Source organism: Martes martes, assembly GCF_963455335.1.
Source record: "Martes martes genome assembly, chromosome: 13".
Lineage (NCBI taxonomy): Eukaryota > Metazoa > Chordata > Mammalia > Carnivora > Mustelidae > Martes > Martes martes.
This window is the reverse complement of record NC_137901.1, coordinates 78,028,683-78,049,118: the sequence shown is the minus strand read 5'-3', so window position 1 is coordinate 78,049,118 and position 20,436 is coordinate 78,028,683. Positions and strand designations below refer to the sequence as shown.

At 47.0% G+C, this 20,436-nt stretch overlaps 1 protein-coding gene across 1 annotated transcript in view; it reads left to right on the top strand.

Annotated features, from left to right (window-relative positions):
* Positions 1–20,436, top strand: part of CCDC60 (coiled-coil domain containing 60) — a gene marked incomplete at both ends in the record, with an annotated part of 154,817 nt that overhangs the window by 88,154 nt on the left and 46,227 nt on the right. The window contains 1 exon segment of the mRNA XM_080822231.1: positions 16,671–16,841. Coding sequence (XP_080678357.1) covers positions 16,671–16,841 — 171 coding nt within the window.

Sequence of the window (20,436 nt, the reverse complement as noted above, 5' to 3'; positions counted from 1 at the left end):
TCCCTGGGGAGCAGAGAGCCTGATGTGGGCTCGATCGATCCCAAGACTCTGGGATCATGACCTGAGCCGAAGGCAGAGGCTTTAACCCACTCAGCCACCCAGGCACCCCAAGCCTAGCTTTTCAACTGCCGTTAATGTACATCCCACTTTCGCCTAAACCCATAGGTCTAATGTGAATTCATTGTTATCAGCGGTCTCCCTCTGAGACACCCACATGTCTACGATACGGGTCCCTTAGATGATGCTCACATCTTTTTCCTCCTCCTCTTTGTCTTTCTCCTCTTCCCCTTCCACTTCCTTCATTTTTTTTCCTATTACTGAAGATCCGAGATAGAGAATAAATAAAGAACCCAGAAAAGAAAACCACTTAAAATAATTAGAAGGTTTCTGCATGTAATTTCTTATTCAGCAGAGCAGAGGTTAATTCCCGGGCCCTTTAGCTTAATAAATTTCATTACTTACATGATAACCAAGTGTTTTTCCCACCACCACTATGGGCAGCCGATTCATGGACCTTTTTTATGAATTACTGCATAATGCAATTTACCAAATCCCAAAATAATTGCGGTCTAATTATACTGTTCTTGCCACCACCCTCAAAGCACAGAACCTCCTAAGCTTGCCACTTGAACCAAGTGCCACTTCCCAGACGCCTGGCAGGGCTTAGAGCCAAACCAACCCCCCCGGGCTGTGTGCACAGCAAGAGAGTTGTAACAGCAACGATTCATGGCTTTGACCGTGACGATGGTGATGAAAACCATGATTGCTACCATTTACTGAATAGCTCCCAGGTCCCAGGCACGATGCTAACTGCTTCTCATGCACGGTCCTAGGCTGGGTATTCATTTATCCCAGTTATGCAGATGAGGAAAAGTGAGTCTGAGAGAGGAGACAATGACCCACCCACAGTCACAGACACGGAGAGACAAGGAAACCATAACTAGTTAAAACTAGGACAGACCATTTCCGAAACCAGTGCATATTCCTCATGCAACACTTTGGATCAAACCACCTGGGTTTAAATTCCAGCACCACCACTTACAGACCTTTGGTTAAACTATTTGACCCCTCTGAGCCTTAGTTTGCTCCTTGGCAAAATGGGGATAACTACCTAGTTCCTGGGGGTGTTGTGAGGATTCAAGGAGATGATGCATGTTGGGGTCCCTTGCTCAGCACCTTGCTCGGATGCTTGCTGGGCACATTCTTCCTCCTCCCCCAACCGTAGCTGCGTCTCTATTCCTCAGCACCCACTGCCCTGCCTCCCAGTCCTCACTCTAACAGGTTCAGATCCTCCTACATCTGGTTCCTTGCTGCCCTGACACCCTCAAGGGTGACTCTCTGAGGCCTACTTTGGCAGAGTTTCAGCCGAGGATGATGGCATTTTAAAGGTGGGAACCCTGGGGCGCCTGAGTGGCTCAGTGGGTTAAGCATCTGCCTTCGATCAGGTCATGATCTCAGTGTCCTGGAACTGAGTCCCGCTTTAGGCTCCCTGCTCAGAGGGAGTCGGCTTCCCCTCCCCATTCAAGTTCTCTTTCTCTCTCAAGTAAATGAAAATAAATCTTTAAAAAATAAATAAATAAAAATAAAGGTGAGAATCATGACAATTTAGTCAGGGGACAGAGACAGAGACAGAGAGAGAGACTCAGCTGGGACTACATTCTGCAGCATAGAGAATAGAGCTGGGAACTACCAGGACTTGAGGTAAAGGCTTACCTCCCTCACATAAAAGAGGTTCACCTTCAGGAGGAAGCACAAATATGGGGGCTTCATGGTCATGTAGGACCCAGCTTTCATCTGCCTTTCAGTCCACTATTCTTACTACTGGCCTCCAACTGCAGAGTTTCCTCACACTCACATAATAGCTGCTGGGGCTGCAGCCATCACCCCTAAGTCTTAGGCAGCAGGAAGGAAGAAGGGGCAAAGGTCGAAGGGCATATTCCCCCCCCCGCCCCATGCCGTGTTAATTCCCTTCAAAGCGTTTTCCCAGAAGCCCCTCCCAATACCATGTTGCGTGTTGTTCTTTTGCTGATTTTTTTTTTTTAATCTAGGCATTTGGATGCCCAAGATAATGTGGTTTGTTACCAAGGAAGCTGGGGAAATGAGTGTTTGGCAGGTAACCAGCACTTTCTGCCGTTAGAACAAAGGAAAGGAGGCAGAGGAGGAAAACCAGCAAGTGCAGATCGCCTACGCTCTGCGAGGCACAGTCTTTAAGGAGCCCATGGTCTAGTAGGAAAAGCAGACCAAAAAACAGGCCATCACCATGTAGGGTGATGAGCGCAGCAGGGAGCACGTAAGCAGAAGGGGTTGGGGGGGATGGGGGAAACCTAGAGGAGGGACTTGAACTAGCCCAGAGCTGGATGGGGAGAGAGTGTGAGACTGAAGGGTCCACAGCGGACAATTTTTCCCAAGCCTTGAAGGACAAATAGCGATCAGCCAAGTGAAGAAGCAGAAGGTACTGCCGGAAGAAGCAAAATCAGGGGCCATTTAAAGGGGTAGAGAGTTGCAAAGAAATGGCTGGATAAGTGGTTTAAATTGCTGGGCAGGAAAACTCTTCCCTTCTTCCCTTCTAGGTTCTTTGGCAGGTCTAATAATTACATTGACAGGACACAGTTCAATAGGAGCAAAAGGAAAAATGTAATTTTGCATATACAGGTGTCCGTAGAAACATGATACTCAGAAGTACCCAAAGCAGGCACCTTCTATGCCTTCCGGACAAAGAAATAACCTATTAGTGAAGAATTGACCAAAGCAAGGGGTTTGGGCTTGGGGTCGCCAATTAGTGGAGAAGCACCAAGTGCGGTTCACACAGCCTTCGGGGCCCTGAATTTTCCCTTCCTGGTGTTAAGCGATGTAGGAAAGATGGTAGGGTTTGAAGACAATGGTCAAGAAAGAATTCTTGAGACATCTTTGGTGCAAAAAGGAGGTTTTATTAAAGCACGGGGATGGGACCCTTGGGCGGAAAGCGCTGCACTGGGGTCATGCGTGGCCCATCATATACTTTAAGGGTGGGAGGGGATTAGGGGTATCATAAGTCTCAAAGGAATTTGGAAGCAAGGTTTCCAGGACCTTGAGGGGCAAAGTATTGTTGTCTAATAAAATCTGAGTCATGAGACCCTTCCGATGTTTATCGGTGGGTCATATACTTAAGGGTTGACTGCCAACATGTATCTTGGGGGAGTCGAGACAAAGGAAGTTTCCAAAGGAATTTTTATATGTTAAAGTAGACTCACAGGTTCTTACGGGTTGGGCTAAGACTTCCTTTTGCCCTTAGCAAAGTATCAATGTTGAGGCAGTCGAGTTCCTGGAGGAATGTCACTCTGCCTGTTTGGAGGATTTGTCCGTGGGCTGCAGGTCGTAAAGAAAGTCAGTAATTTTTCTCCTGCCTTTGTTTCCCACATCACTAAGGATGCCTCTCTTCCTCCAGGTACACGGAGGGTGCCTTTCACTGGAAAGATTTATGTCCTGCTCTCAGGGGGACAAAAGAGAGTCAGAGTGTCCTCCTTGCACTGGCTGTATCTTAAGTAACTTTAATTCAAAATAATCAATATGCCACAGAGGCATATTTGGGGACGGCGTATTCTATTTCCCTTCAAGATAAAGCCCACATCTCAACGGGCCTTACTGTTGTAAGGACCTATTTAACCAGAGGCTTCCATTCCATTGTTGTTTAACTCTTAAACGGTCCCTGCTCCCCTTCCTCCCAGGGGACTTACTTAAAAACAAGTCCCGGAAACCAGGCCCAGGTAACAAAGCCCAGATGCAAGGATGGGCCAGGCGAGGTGGAGACATCCGATCAGTGGGGGGATGCATACTGTCTCCCTAGCTACCAAGGAGTATGGGCCCGTCCTTTGGGAGCCTTTTGGGCGCCAATTCTAACCAAGGTGATAGGCTAGGTCAAATGTCTGCTATAGGGTAAATTGTAATTCAATTGGCCACCTAGCATCACTGTGCAGCTTTCTCTGTGTGTTACAATTTCATTGGCCACCTGTGCGTGGCCAGGCCCAACCGCATGGCCTTTGCCCTTAAAAACTAGTCTGTGAAACAGAGAAGGGTCGCCCTCTCTTGTAAGAGGTGCGGCCCCGAACGTTCGGTTTGATTCTTGATGCTTGGCGCGAAATAAAGCTTTGCTTGACCTTCGCTTTATATCAGTCTCGCTCCTTTAATCGCGGACCCATTATTGGGGGACCTATCACTGTCATGGAAGATTCTGGACTTTGTCCTGAGGGCAGTGGAGAGCTGTGGAAGGGTTGGGCGTGCTCTGATGGGAATGATGAGGTCTGCATTTTAGAAAGCGCCCTGCGGCATCCAGGTACACACAGGCTGGGAAAAGGAAAAAGACCAGGAAGCTACTTAGAATAACAGAGGCAAGGAAGGATGGTTTCTGACTCAGATGGCGGCAACAGGAAGGAAGGCAGTCAGGGGATGTTTAAGAGGCTGAGTTGGCATCGCCTCCTGAGAAGCTGGTGGACATGAAGCAGGTCAAGGGGTCAGAAGTCATCTCCCCGTTTGACAGGTGAAATACTCGGCTTTTTGCCACCCTAGAGGGACTCCTGAACAGCACACTCACCCGCAGCCAAAGAAACACTCTACGTTGTGCCTCCCTCCACCTCAAACGGTGTCTGCTAGGGGCACGTGCCCGGTGCCACGCCTCAGAAACGCCACCTGACTTTTGCAAAGGAATCAGAGAGAATAAAACCGAAGGAAGTACGTGGCGATGTCTCCACAGACGATCGGGTCCCAGCCGTGTTTTTCTTCCACCTGCTTTAGAGACCAAAAGGAACCCACAAACGGGACCTCTTTGGGGGCGGAGTCATCCAGGCAGGACCAAGATCCGAATGGAATCTTTTGATCTGAGGGGTGAAATCCTGACTGGGCAAATCTCCCATTGTTGGACATTACAATTAGCAAATGATCCAGGGACGGCAAAGAGATGTTCGGGTGTGATTTAATAAGAATGCGGTTGCCATAAGTACTCAGAATATGTTTGCCGTCAATTTGCTGTATACACAATATGCTACCAGTGCAATCTTTTGTGTATGCAGTCGACCTTTATCTCTGGCAATCTTGTCCTATAAAGAAGAGTGAAATCCTCCATTGCAAATCATTAGCACTCAGGAAATGGCTTTAATTTGCATGCTGACAAAGATATTAACTTGGGTGGTGGTGGAGGGGGGAACACTACAACACGTCCTTTTGTCTGAAAGGCAGTTCAAAATCTGTGTTGTGACTACAGTTGACTGAAGTTCAATTGCTGTAATAAATGTATTCCAAATTTCATCTCAATTGCATTTGCATTTTAATGAATGATTCTCACCTTCTTGTCAATTTGGCAGCCAGGCTAGATTTATTAAGTTATTGTATAAACAGGGCATTCTAATGCGGGAATTTAAATGCAAAATATTTGCTGGGTGCGTGTGAACTGGGGCTGCGTTATTAATTTGCCTGTATGGGTTGCCTGAAAATTCAAGAATTTAAGGATGGCATTTCAGATCCCTTCTCTCCATCAGGTTGGCTCTCTCCCTCTCGGAAATCAATATGTCTGGGTGGGCTGACAAAGCAAGGCGAGAGCCAGCCCGATGAAAAGGGCTCTCCAAGTCTCCAGCCTCCACGAACTGAAAAGAAACTTGATTTCTTTGCTCTTCTTTGAAAACAGTAAAATTTGCTAAGTGAAAATTTCCCGTGTAGGCAATTCCCGTCTTTGAGAGCAGGACATCCCCGAAATTGGATTGCCGGTCTTGTTTGTTCATTTTAATGTCATTCTGCCCTCCCCCATTGAACCACTCCTGGCTTTACAGCCTCGTATTTCTTGCAGGCAGAGACGGAAAATGTGAGTGAAAACCAGCTGGATGAAGAGCCGTAATACCATTAAAAGTTAGGTTTTGGTTTTTTGGAGGGTTTTTTTTTGTTGTTGTTGTTTTTTAAAGTACATCTAGGCTGTTGGTTTTTAACAAAGTAATTTGCAGAGGTTAATCCCCCCCATCCCCCCATCCCCCCCCAATAGAAAGGGTGAACATGAGTTCCCTTTGCTACTCCCCCAGCACCGCACCGCAGAACTCCACAGCTTCTAGAAAGGCCCCTGTGAGGGGAGCTGGGCTGCTCTGGATGCTGTTCAGCCCTAGTTTCCTCTAGAGCCCTCAGGATGGAGATGGATTCCATTAACGGGAGACTTACTGCAAGCTAAGCACCCTCAAAGGTTGACAGTGTCTACTACCCATGTGCTTCAGGAATTTTCTGCTATGAAGTGATCGCTAGCGTGTGTTAAAATTTTACTTCAAACCTGTAGCTTCTAATAGATCAACGATTTGTAATAGAAATAGATTTCTAATAGTTCGAAGATTTCTTCCTGGAGAATTCTTTTGTTTTGTTGGGGGTGTTTTGTTTTGTTTTTTGTTCTCGTACTTTTTTTTTTTTTTAAGATTTTATTTATTTATTTGACAGACAGAGATCACAAGTAGGCAGAGAGGCAGGCAGAGAGAGAGGGAGAAGCAGGCTCCCCACTGAGCAGAGAGCCCGATGTGGGGCTCGATCCCAGAACCCTGGGACCATGACCTGAGCTGAAGGCAGAAGCTTTAACCCACTGAGCCACCCAGGTGTCCCGTTTTTGTTTTCTTAATAGAGGAAAGGGGACAGCCAGACTAATGCATCTCAGACCTCAGTGTGTATATGAATCACCTGGGGGTCCTCCTAAAATGCAGGTTCTCATTCAGGAGGTCTGAAGGGGACCGAAGATTCTGCCTTTCTCACAAACTCCTAAGTGATGCGGATGATGCTAGTACAAAGACCACCACACTTAGAGTAACAAGGAGCTAGTTAGACAGACCCGCCCAAGGGAGGAATGATTTGTTATAAGTTAAGAGCCTTGGGGTGCCTGGGTGGCTCAGTGGGTTAAGCCTCTGCCTTCAGCTCAGGTCATGGTCCCAGGGTCCTGGGATCGAGCCCCACATCAGGCTGTCTGCTCAGCGGGGAGCCTGCTTCCCCCTCTCTCTCTGCCTGCCTCTCTGCCTACTTGTGATCTCTGTCTGTCAAATAAATAAATAAAATCTTAAAAAAAAAAAAAGTTAAGAGCCTTGTTGCAAGTCTGATGGGCCAGCTGTGTGGGGCAATCTAACATCCAGAAAGGGCTCTTAATGTCATCAAAAGATACCAGAAATTTGCACAAATATTTTATTAAGTATGCTAGGTACTTCTCAGAATGGGCTGTTAATTATTTTATAACCATCTTTTCTCAAGTCTGAGGAGATTTCTTTCTTAATACCCTATTTTGTCTTATCTAAGAGGGACGTTATCCCCCCACATCTCTGAACTGGGGATGTAATGTACAATTATTTTCTTAATTTAACTGGCATGGGTCTTTCCTTCTTTGTGATTCAAAATAAAAGTGCAGGGGCGCCTGGGTGGCTCAGCGGGTTAAACCTCTGCCTTCAGCTCGGGTCAAGATCTCTGGGTCCTGGGATCGAGCCCTGCATCGGGCTCTTTGCTCAGCGGGGAGCCTGCTTCCCCCCCTTCTCTCTCTTTCTGTCTCTCTGCCTACATGTGATCTCTGTCTGTCAAATAAGTAAATAAAATCTTAAAAAACAAAACAATGAGAAATTCAAAGCTTTAAAAAATAAAAAAATAAAAGTGCATCTTATAATAGACAATGTGTTGGTCAGCTATTTTCACCATAATGCTATGTAACAAGCTGTCCCAAACTCAGTGACTTACAGTAAGTATTTCTTCCTTTGCACATGTGTCTATAGGTTAACTGAGGCTTGGCCGATCTTGGCTGAGATTCGGTGGGTTCAGTTCTGTTCCTCATGCCTTTCTCATTCTTCCGGGTTCAGCAAAAGAGTGGGGTGTGTTATCGTCATGGACCTAAATCAAGCTTCTGTTCAAGTGATATCCGCTAACATCCGCAGGCCAAGGAAGTCACATGAAAGCCAAAAGTCAGGGTGCTGGGAAAGGGGGAATATGAATAATGACTTTAATCTGCCACAGGTGGTGTCTTGGATTGGGTGAAACACGGTCTAAAAGGGGAAAAGCTAAGCCACCAGTTTCTATTCTATAAGCCTAGAAATGACCTCTGCACACAACATACAGCCTGGAGATAAACTTCAAGCTTTAAAGCTTCCTGCTGAATGGGCTTGAACTTGCAGCACGCAGGTGGAGATGGGAAAATTCTGGAACCAGCCCTCCTGGCTTCCAATCCCTGCTTTTGCCACTTTCCAGCTGTGATGGACCCTCGTCGTTTACCGACAACTTTCCATGTTTTCTCACCTGGAAATCACACCAAACCCTCGGGAATGTTAGCAAGTTGGCAATAACAATATTAGCAGTAACAGCTACAGCTCCCGATCATTGAGTCCCAGGTACCAGGCACCATACTAAGCTCTTTATGTCCACCAACTCACTTAACCCTCCCAAAGGCCCTTTAAGGCAAGAGCTAAGATTTTTCCCATTCAAAGATGAAGAGGCTGTAGTTCAGAGAGGTTTTCTGGGGTGTGTGTGTGTGTGTGTGTGTGTGTTTAAGATTTTATTTCTTTATTTGAGAGAGAGAGCAGGAGTGAGAGGAGGGACAGGAAAGGGAGAAGCTGAGCAGGGAACCTGATGTGGGGCTCGATCTCAGGACCCCGGGATCATGACCTGAGCCAAAGACAGATGCTTAACCAACTGCCTCTAGTTCAGAGAGGTTTAAAACCTGCCAAAGAGAGGGGTTAAAGTAAAGGTCCCATGCAGAGGCCGTCCCCAGCAAGCCTCACTATTTACTGCTCCTCAAGTCTGAAGGTGCTGGGGAGAAAAACCTGGGCTTCCTTACTGGACAGCAGGACTCCGTAGCCAAAGACAGCCTCTGGTCTGTCTCAGCTAAGCCCTGCTGAGAACACTCCCATTGCCAAAGTGAGCAATCTCCATTCATGGGATCGCACGCAGACTCCCGTACCGAGAACATATGTCCCTTAGAAATAAAAACCCACCCCCATGCACTGGTTAGGAATAAGTGGCACTGGGTAGAGGAAACTTTCCATTTTATAATCGGCTTCTTCCTCCGCTTGCCTGATGCAGTTAATTATTTTACTCCCCATCGTTCCTCTTGCGATGTTAGCCAGGGGAGTTTTACAGCGTGGAAAGCGGTGAACAGGAGGCCCCGGGTGAGTGGATTTAAAGGCGAAAACTGCTCTTCCCTGCAAATAGCTCCCTTCACACAAATAGCCTGGTAATCAGCAATGATGATGGAGAAAATGTAGGGAGCATACAAGGGAATTAGATAGGAATTTGCTAAAATATTAAGTATTTTTAAACGGGCCTCCATGGTACCGTGGGAGCACTTCTCGGCTCACCGAATGAACATCTTGTAGCCTGAAGTTCCCAGAATAGACTGGTGTGTCTGACATGAGGACCCAGAACCCCCTCCCGAACGATGCTTGTCTCTCACCCGGCTCTTTCCAGAAGATCTAGCAGCTGGGAGCCTGGCTGCCTTGGTTTAACAGGGGTGGTAATTCCAACAGAACACTTGCTGACTAGATTCCCCAAGCCGGGTTCCCTTACCCCATTCTGTGAGTTACAGAGGCCTTCGTCACTCTTGGCACTGAGGGTTCTGTTACAGACGTGGTTTTACACGGGGCCCTCCCTGTACAGGTCCTTGAGCGAAATCTCTTCCCAATTTCAACACCAGGAATAAGTAGGCATCTCCCGAACAGTTCTTTAAAACCTGTATGGTCGTTAGGAATCACACGAGGGATTGTGTTTCCCTCCTTGCGTTAGCCACCAGGATGCTCAGGGCCAAGCTGGCACCCTAGGTCACGTGGTGCAGGTTTTGACACCCGTCTGACCTGTCTGACCTGACGCTGGCCTTCTCGTTTCCCTTGCCTTTTTCACTTTTTAAAAAATGTTCTGCCTCTAATACTTTTTGGAATAAGGCACAACTGAGTCAAATAAATCTCTCATCAGCCTCTTCATTACAATAAAAGGATCGCTCACTAAGACTGCAGAGGGAAAGGCTGTGAATTCCCTGAGGATGTGTTCACCTTTGTAACGCCAGTGCCTCGAACGCAACCTAACACAGAGTCAGGGCCTAACGCAGAGTCCAACACCTAACGGGTGTGCAGCCTAAGCCATGCCATGTCATAGTCAAGCCCTTTTATTTGCTGTGGCACGGACATCAGCCTGTCCCTTTCTATAAATGAATTTAATCAGGATGTGGTGAACCCTCACAGCCAAAGACAATAAAAACAGTAAGCGGTTCCATGATCCGCACTGCAACAGTTTGCGAGGGCTGCCAGCAGAAATGTGTTGTCTCACACTTCTGGAGGCTAGAAGTCCAAGTCGGTGTGTTGCGGGATTGGTTCCTTCGGAGCCCTGTGAGGGAGACTCTGTACCATGCCTCCACCCAACTTCTCATGACTGGCAAGCCATTTCTGGTGTTCACCATTGCCGGTGGAAACATCACCCGCATCTCTGCCTCCATCTTTGTACGGCCTTCTCCCTGTGTGCCTGCCTTGGTCCAAATTTCCCCTTTTGATAAGGACACCAGTCCTACTGGATGAGGGCACACCCTACTCCAGCACCACCTCATCTTACCTAATTGCATGAGCAATGACCTTATTTCTAAGTAAGATCACATTCTGAGATACTGGGAGTTAAGGCTTCAACCTGTGCATTGTAAGGGGACATAGTTCAATCCATAATACACAACTTCCATAATCCATAATACACAACTTCTTCAGGGGAAGACAGTGGCTTTGAAATCAGACACTGAAATCCAAGCCCAAAGCCCACCGAACTGGCCAGGTCTGTTCAATGTCCGTGGGATCCTCCCCTTGTCATGCTCAACTATCAGACGTGATGAGTCTTCTCCACACCTGCCCCCACTCTCTCTGTCCCTGAAGACCATGGTCTGTCCTGGGACAGACACCTTTCAATGATGACCTTTCACTCCCTAAGAGAATCTGGGCAACTCCAAGGGAGGTTTCATAGGTAAAGGAGAGCTCTGACACCTGCCAGTCAAAGCCAAGTCACTCAAGTTAGCCAAGGACCCAGTGACCCATGGAGTCGATGGACTTCCGGGGTAGGCAGGTGAGACTTTCCGGTGGAAACATCCTGACAGTCTATAACCTAGCACACCGGACAGCAGGACTCCGTAGCTCAACCTACTACCGGGTTCAGACCCAGTGATAATGGCAGCGTCTAGATACAACACAGAGCTGTTATGAGGATACATGAGTTAATCCATGCATCCAGGAGCAAGGGGGTTGAGGAGGGGCAGAAATAGCGGAGAGCAGGTCTAAGGTCTACCACAGATGTGAAACCCCATCACTGCTTAGTTCACTACAAAGGCCTCTTCTCTGCACGATTTGTTACATCTCAAGAACACACTGGAGCACGTTAGTCTTACTGAACTCCAGCAGCAGAGAGGGGCCTCTACAGCTCTGTTACTGGGTTCCTGCACAAGAGGATGTTAGATTGAGTTAACAGCAATGAACTTCTTAATTAAAATGGTAAAATCTACTGCCTCCTGGAGTAGCGCCCTGGAGCAAGGCTGTGGGGGAGCAGCAGGTGCCCAGAGCAGCGGTGTCCCCTGGTATTTTCCTACATATCCCAGTCCAGGACACGGCACTTCCTTTCTTCCCCTCTCCTTTCCTTCCCTCTTTCCCTTCCCCCTTCTTTCCTTTCTCTCTTTTTCCCTTCTTTCCTTCCGTCCATTTTTAGAGCAGGACCTTTCTACCACAAGTCTTAAACAGAACACCAATATCTAAAGCGAATACAATATATCAGTAGCAAAAGTGCATTGTGCAATATCACATTTTATTCCATGAAAATTAAAAGTCCTTACTCTAAAATTGTAATTGCCCAGGGCCTTTGCATATGCTGCTCCCTTTACTTGAAACACTCTTCCCCCAGAAACCTGCATGCCACCTTCTCAGCAAGCCCTTTTGTTGGTCATCTATGTATTTTAATTTTATTTACATTCAATCAATTAACATATAGCATATTATTAGTTTCAGAGGTAGAGTTCAGTGATTCATCAGTTGTATATAACACCCTGGGCTCGTTACACCACGTGCCCTCCTTAATGTCCAACCCCCAGTTACCCCATCCCCTTACCAACCTCCCCTCCAGCAAGCCTCAGTTTGTTTCCTAGAGTTAAGAGTCTCTTATGGTTTGTCTCCCTCTCTGATTTCAGCTTGTTTTATTTTTCCCCTCCCTTCCTCCATGCTCCTCTGTTTTGTTTCTTAAATTCCACATATGAGTGAAATCATAAGATAATTGCCTTTCTCTGATTGACTTATTTCGCTTAGCATTATACCCTCTAGTTTCAGCCACATTATTGCAAATGGCAAGATTTCTTTTTCTCATGGCTGAGTGATATCTCATTGTCTATATATGTATATACCACATCTTCTTTATCCATTCTTTATCTCATATCCACTTCCCGAGTGCAGGAATATTGCGGCTGTTTTGTTCGCTGCTGTATCTCAGCACCTAGAGGGAGTGCCTGGCGCACAGTAAGAACTCAATAAATTATCGTCTGATGGTTGATAATGATGCAGTTATCCAAGCAAACAGACAAAGATCAAGTTGGGCGTGAATTACTGCAATAAAGAATCTAACTCCATTTTTGATATATGACTCCCGACAGCCTTCAAGCTCCCCCCACTGTCTCTTCCCCTTCTGTCCACCACCCCTGGGCAAGCCAACAAGAAGGTCCAGCTGCTGTTGCTTTTGGTGCTGGAGGGAAGCTCAAGCCACAGACGAGGGACTGCTCACCTCAACCCCATTCCCTGACCACGATAAAACCCTAAGGCAGTCACCCCTCCCTGCTCTCGCAGGCTGATCTCAGACCGGCTTGGGAGCCTCCCTGCTCTGCCCAGAAAGCCTCATTATGTGAGTATAAAGTTGCTTCACACCTTTTTAGTGCATCTGTGGTGTCCGTTTCAAACTCAGAACCAAATTTTGAGCAAGGGGCCTCAGTAAAGTAACACAACAAAGGTTGCTGTCACATCAGCCCCAGCCCCCAGGTTGGCTCTGCAATTGCTTTGTTTGTGCTACAGCAAGAAAACCGTCGTTTGTGAAATTAAGAGGTGGTCAGTGGTAACAGTTTTCTTTTTTATCAGGTTATCCTGCAACCTCGGGACACTCTTTTGATTAGTGGATTCAGAAGCTTAAAAGCAAAAATAGAAGCACACTGTTGTTCCAAACACGAATTCCACATCATATCAACGGCTCGCATTCCTAAACCTAAAAATAAAAGCCAGGCAAAAGCACCTAGAACTGACAATTAAGGGCCAAAGTTATCTGTAACACGGTTTCACTGGGTTACCCCAGGTTACACATTCATTTATTTTTGCACAATTTTGTCCGAGAGGAAACTGAGAGATTATTTTGCTGTGACAAGAATATGAACTGGGATAATATGTGATCCTTGCCTGCAACTAGCTGGCTGGGTTGGACATGTGACACCTAGCGTAGACATTCAGAAAATTTGACATGAGCTGAGAAGCAAGGTCTAAGTGTAGAAAAAGATGACTGATGTCACCTGCCAGTGACATATTTGTAAGAAACTCAAATTTTCTTCCTAGCTGCTGATCCCTGGTCTGCAAATTTTCATACTGTCACTATCTTGATTTTATAAGAGTATGTTTTAAAAATATATACATTTCAGACCCCAACTCATGATCCAGTGGTTTTGTGGTCTAAAACATCAAGGGAGGCTATTGTGTGGTCAGGCTGTCCAGAGTCACAACAAAGTTAGAGTGTGTAGATGATGACAAACACAATACAATAAGACACACTCTCGTCTCACACATGTTAAGATGTGAAAAAAAATGTGCTTTGCAGAATTGGTCAACACAACAGAAATGGCAGGAAAAGCTTATACAAAATGAGCCAATCTGGTATCTAACAGGATGTTTTGTGGTTTTGTACTGTCATTAGCTTGAAAAACTGTTCATGAAAACTCAAACATTTGCAGATTCCTGAAACATTTCTAGAAGTTCTATTTCTAGCAACTCCCAGATCAGGGCTCACTTCAATCCAGACCCCAAAGCCCTGTACCACCTGCTCCCTGCCAGTTGCCAGATTTCGCCCTGGCCACTCTCCCGTATTCCTTCTGTGTTCCAGCTTTTTTTTTTTTTTTTAAAGATTATCTATTTATTTATTTGACAGACAGATCACAAGCAGGCAGAGAGGCCGGCAGAGAGAGAAGGGAGGAAGCAGGCTCCCTGCCGGGCAGAGAGCCCGATGCAGGGCTCGATCCCAGGACGCTGGGATCATGACCTGAGCCGAAGGCAGCGGCCCCAACCCACTGAGCCACCCAGGCGCCCCTGTGTCCCAGCTTTTTAAAGACACTTGTAGTTTCCTAAACGGGCCGTCTTCGGATTCAGCCGTCCTAGTCAGTTCCAGCTGCTATAATGAAGTACCATAGACTGTGTGGCTTGCCAACAACAAGAACTTATTTCCCACGTTCTGGACATTCTGGACGCTGGACGTCTGGATCAAAGTGCCAGCATGGGCAGGTTCTGGTGAGAACACTCTTCCGGGTTGTAGACTGCTGGAATCTTGTATCCTCACATGGTGGGCAACAGAGAAAGGAAGGAAGCTTTCCCATGACCCTTTTAAGGGTACTAATCCCTTTCATGAGGGCGCCACCCTTACGATCTCATCTAATCCTAACTACCTCCTCAAAACCTTACCTTCTGATACCATCACATTGGGGGTAGGGTTTCAACACATAAATTTCAAGGGAACGCAAACATTTAGTCGATAATACGCCTCTTTGCATTTATAACTAACTGCTATTCCATCCACTTATATGCCATTTCCCACGTGTTTTCCTACAGGTAAATTCCTACTTATTCCAAATGTCACCTTCCCCAGGAAGCCCTCTTAGATTTCTCTAGGTCCCTGTAGCTCTTTCTACATTGTGCTCAGAGTGTATGTTTGTGGGTGTACTTCCTCTATGATACTGTGAACTCTCTGGCCGCAGATGCCTTATCTTATTGCTTTGTGTAACTTCAGTCTCCTCACAGCGCCTGGACTAGCAGGTTCTCAGGCAATGTCTGCCCGAGAAATAAATGAATAAAAAGTTACCACTGTGTGATGCAATTTGAAAAAATACTGGGAAAGCTCCACCCCCTGCCTCCCAGCATATTTTTCCCAATGGACATTATGAGAATCCACTGCTGACATGCAAATGTCCTCAGTAACACCTTAACTCTTCCTAGAAAATGAACAAGGATTAATTAATCCTATCAAAATCTAACCAAGAGAGCTTGCTGAGAACATTCCCCTCCAAAGCTGAGCATGAGAGAAAGACAAGGAGACAGAAAGAGGTTACTCAGAACAAGGGAAAGGAGGTCTCACTTCATGAAGGAAGATGTCTCCATCCACCCCCTAGTCTGAATTAGGTGTTCTCCTCTTTTTTTTTTTTTTTAAGATTTTATTTATTTATTTGACAGAGAGATCACAAGTAGGCGGAGAGACAGGCAGAGAGAGAGGGAAGCAGGCTCCCCACTGAGCAGAGAGCCCGATGTGGGGCTCGATCCCAGGATGCTGAGATTAGGACCTGAGCCAAAGGCAGAGGCTTAACTCACTGAGCCACCCAGGCGCCCCAGGTGCTCTCCTCTTACAAAGCTCAGAGTCCTTCCCACTCCCATCATTCTTCATCATCACTGGTTTACTCTTAGAACAGCATTCTGTTCATCACTGTGTCCCCAGTGGTGAGCACAGTCCCCTTCACACACTGGTTGCTCAAGAGGAATTTTGAGAATAAAAGAAAATCTCGGAACCAATACTCAGCTGAGGAAACATGGTGGTGGTTCAACACGGTGCCTAATAACTTCCCAGAGAGTCAGGACAGACAGAGAGATGGGTTCACTCCTTCTCCACCAGAGTGCTGTCAAACTCCAATCCCAAGGTGACAAATGGCAAAATGGGAGAGGTGTGTAGACCAGTCAGGCACAGAATGTCTTGGCATCAAGCCAGTATCAGGACGTCTGATTAGGAAACAGTGGTTGGGGTCACGAAGTCTCAGCGTATGTCACATGACACAGCAAACACCTATACTTACTGCCTCCACTTTGCAGCCCTTGTGAAGCGTGTGAAGCAAATGTGAGCATTTAGGTGAATCTGAGAGAAGGCAGCCTTGGCCAGGAGCCCAGGCCCTACAGGACTGATTATCATGGATGAGCCCCTTTCCAAACATAAAGGTGTCTCATCCTGCGGAGTGTGGATTACTATGCTCATTTCATAGCACCTAACAGAGTGCCTGGCACATAATAGTTGCTCAATAAATATTTGTTGAATAATGGACTGAAGAAGGAACTGCCCAGAGAGGTCCTTCTGGCTCTGGAGTTTCAAAGGCAAGAAGGTTCCTGCCCTGCAGGTATGAGGGTGCCCTTCAGAGATGATCAGTCCCAGGACAATATAACACTGTCTTTGGGGCGCCTGGCTGGCTCAGTCGGTTAAGCAGCTGTCTTCGACTCAGGTCACGATCCCAGGGTCCTGGGATCATCGAGCCCCACATCGGGCAACAGAGAGCCTGCTTCTCCCTCTCCCTCTGCCTGCTGCTCTGTCTGCTTGTGCTCTCTCTCCATCTCTCTAATAAATAAATAAAATCTTTAAAATATACATATATATATAGCACTGTCTTCACGGTCAGCTCAACTTTATTGCTCTCTCCCCCCGCCCCCCTCCAGCATGTTGATCCAGTCGGCGAAGATAGGCCGCGGGTACTTCAGCATGCTGCGAGAGGAGAGCGCCTTGAGAAAGAAGCAACAGCAGCTTCAGAAACTCAAAGAGGAAGAAAGACACAAATTCCAGCCAGCCAAAAAGATGTCAGACATCCATTACGGCGAAATTCTTCTGACGTAAGTAGATGCGGCAGCTGCAGCGCCGACGGTCTGGGGAAGGGCTGTGCCGAGCGAACGCCGCCTGCCTGGGCCCGGAGATGGCGGTTGTCTCTGACCGGAAGCCCCCTCGCAGGCTGGCGTCTGACCATTGCTTTCCGTCTCCTCCTACCTACCTCTCAGCCTCACCTCCTGGGACTCCGTGGAGTATCTTCTACTACAGATGTCTGTTCTCATGTCTGATGTCATGAGCTATCCAAGAACTCCTGCTGGTTCCCAAATGTGCCTCTTTCCCTCCCTCTACAGGGCCTGCCGCTCGCCCTAGGCCTCTCCTCATGCTGTTCCTTAGGCCTTCAATAACAGCCTTTCCCACATCCTCTTCTGACTAAAGTTCTACTTATTAAAAGCCCAAGGTGAATGGCGCGCTCTCCTGATATTTCCTGGACTCCAGATCGACCCCCTCCAAAACCGACTCAGATTCGGGGTTCCTGTAACGTGTTTGTGTGCTCGTTTAGTTTAAACCACATTAGGATCTCTATTCTAGACCTTCAGCTGCACCCTCAAATCCTAGCTCAGCGTCCACCCAAAGCAGGTGCACAAGAAATGGTTGTTGGTTTGTTGAATAAAGTAGCCCCCCTTTTTCTGTAAAGTTCTTTCCTCTGCTTGGGAAAAGACCATCAACGGACGGGTCCATTATGAAATGTCCATTCACGTAACAACAGCAATGGGGATGATGACAGTAACAACCACAACAGTAATTATAATGAGTGTCTATTCTGTGCTTTATGCACATCTTTTCATCTAAATTTCAAAATATTCCTTAGATAGGTACTATTGTTACCCATCCCCTTTTTGAGATTAGGAATGACGTTTAGAAATGCTCACATAATTCCCGTTACTAAGGTCATAAGTTAAAAAGCATCCCTGAGGGGTGCCTGGGTGGCTCAGTGGGTTAAAGCCTCTGTCTTCGGCTCAGGTCATGATCTCAGGGTCCTGGGATCGAGCCCCACATCGGGCTCTCTGCTCAGCGGGGAGTCTGCTTCCCTTCCTCTCTCTGCCTGCCTCTCTGCCTACTTGTGATCTGTCAGATAAATAAATAAAATCTTAAAATAAAATAAAATAAAAAGCATCCCTGAGTCCCTGAGTGACACCAAAATTCCTAGGCTATGCCATTCTGCATGGACAGACTCCTAGGATACTTAGACTTCAATAAGGCATGAATCTGGGATGGAAAGGAGGTACTGAGGCAGGTGCAGAGGGAAGGATGGTGGAAATGGCCTGCGCCCATAGCCATTGTCCTGTTATAGCCATGGTCTCAACCCTGGCTACACATTAGAATCACCTGGACAGTTTTTTAAAAAATACCAATGCCCAGGGAAAGATGGCAGAGTAGGAGGACCCAAAGCTCACTTCATCCCACGAATACAACTAGATAACACAAAATACCAATGCCCAGGGTGCTTCCCAGACCAACTGCATCAGACTCTCTGGGGGTGTTGCCTGGACAGAGTATGTTTGAAAGTTCCCACAATGATTTCAATGTGGAGCCAAGGTTGACAGCCACTCTGCTAGGGCTTCCAGGACCCACACTGCCAGGCTGCCAGCTAAAGAGGAAAGGAATCCACAACAGACAGCCCCTTTCCTCCGCAATATGTCCCAAATTCTGTTCTTCACGGTGTTAACTTAGAGAAGTTTCAATATGTGCTTCTTTTTTTTCTTTTTTTAAGATTTATATATGCACTTTAGAGAGAGAGAGAGAGAGCATGAGAAGGAGGGGCAGAGGGAAAGGAAGAGAGATTCTCAAGCAGACCCATTCTAAGTGCGGAGCCTGATGTGGGGCTCAATCCCAGGATCCTGAGATCGTGACCTGAGCTGAAACCAAGAGTCAGATGCTTAATGGGATATGCCACCCAGGCGCCCCTCAACATATGCTGCTTAAAAACAAGGGTCCTATCAGTGAGATCCTACAACACATGACCTTTCTGCATATGGCTCCCTTCACTTACCAGAATGTTTTTGAGGTTCATCCCAGACAGAAAGCAGATTGGTGATTGCCAGGGGTCGAGGGAGTAAGGGAGTGGGGAGTGACTGCTTAATGGGGAGGGGGCCTCCTTGGGGGTGATGAAAATGTTCTGGAACCACACTGAGGTAGGCATTCCTACCACGCAGGAAATTCCAAAGGGTTAAGGAGTTCCGTGCCAAGAACCAGAGTCTAAGACCAAATATTAGAACAAAGGATATTCCCAGTGCTATTACCACTTAGGAGAGTACAAGGGTTTGAGGAGCTCTATGCTGAAGCCGGGGGGCAGAGAACATAGATACCATTTCTATGATTTCTCTAATGCCCATCCCCTCAAGGTTAGGGGGCAAAAAGAGAGTCTGGATAGACACCCCAGAAGCTTGACTTTTGGGCAGGATCTTTAATGCCAAATAGAAAGGGATGTGGTGGGGCGCCTGGGTGGCTCAGAGGGTTAAGGCCTCTGCCTTCAGCTCAGGTCATAATCCCAGGGTCCTGGGATCGAGCCCCACATCAGGCTCTCTGCTCAGCAGGGAGCCTGCTTCCCTCTCTGCCTGCTTGTGATCTCTGTCTGTCAAATAAATAAATAAAATCTTTTAAAAAAAGAAAAAAGAAAGAAAGAGATGTGGTTAGACCCAACAGTATCAGCCCAGCAGAAGTTCCTGTGGCCAGCGTTTCTGGTTAGGAAGGCCAGAGCCGAAAGTGGAGGGTGTTGATGGTGTCATCTTTCGGAAACATGATTTTCAGAGTGAAAAGAAAGCAGGCAAGTCATGACCTGAGCCACCAGCATCCATCCACTAAATGGGCCACCAATAAAGCCTGCTCATGGGATCAAGGCACATGATAGAGAGAAGGCCAGCCACTCAATGAGGAAGGCAGTTCTTACTCTTTCCATGAGGGTTCCAAGAGCTTAATGCAAAGTCTACTTTCCCTGAGCCCGATGGTGCTTAGATCCAGGATCCTTTTTTTTTTCCCCATTATGTTATATTAGTCACCATACAGCCCATCATTAATTTTGGGGGCTCCTTCTGACAAGTAGCCAGCTGGCAGGCTTTCCATGACATAAGGAGAAGGAATGAACTCAGGGTTCTTTCTTGCAGGAGCTGCACTCAGATTAACGGGCAAACGAACAGGCGCTGGGGAGGGGGAGGGGCGTCTGTTAAAGAGTCTCCTGCAACTTTCTCAAGACTTCTGTTGCCACGTCTCCCTTGTTTGAATGGGGTTTTAATCCACGGTCATAGAACACGATTCTCTCTTCTCCCATCCATGTTTCAGAGCGTGAGACACGGCTTATTTAAAGTTTAATAAGCTTAAATATGCATGAGATCGTTCTTCTCATAGACATTGGTCTCCTTGTGTCTTACCTGGCAGATTCTAGGAGCAGCACAAGTGTGACTGTTAAAATAAAAGGGGAGGCCATGACTGTGTGTAGCTATCAAATGCAGGTGGAGAAGCAAGGGTTAAAAAATAGCAATGGGGGATTCTCCATACCAGAACCAGCAGTGGGTAATTTGGGTCGGAGTCCGGACTTCTTCCATACAGCTGTTTAACTCTGGGCCAGTCACTGCACCTCTCTGAGCCTCCTTCACCCAGATGCAC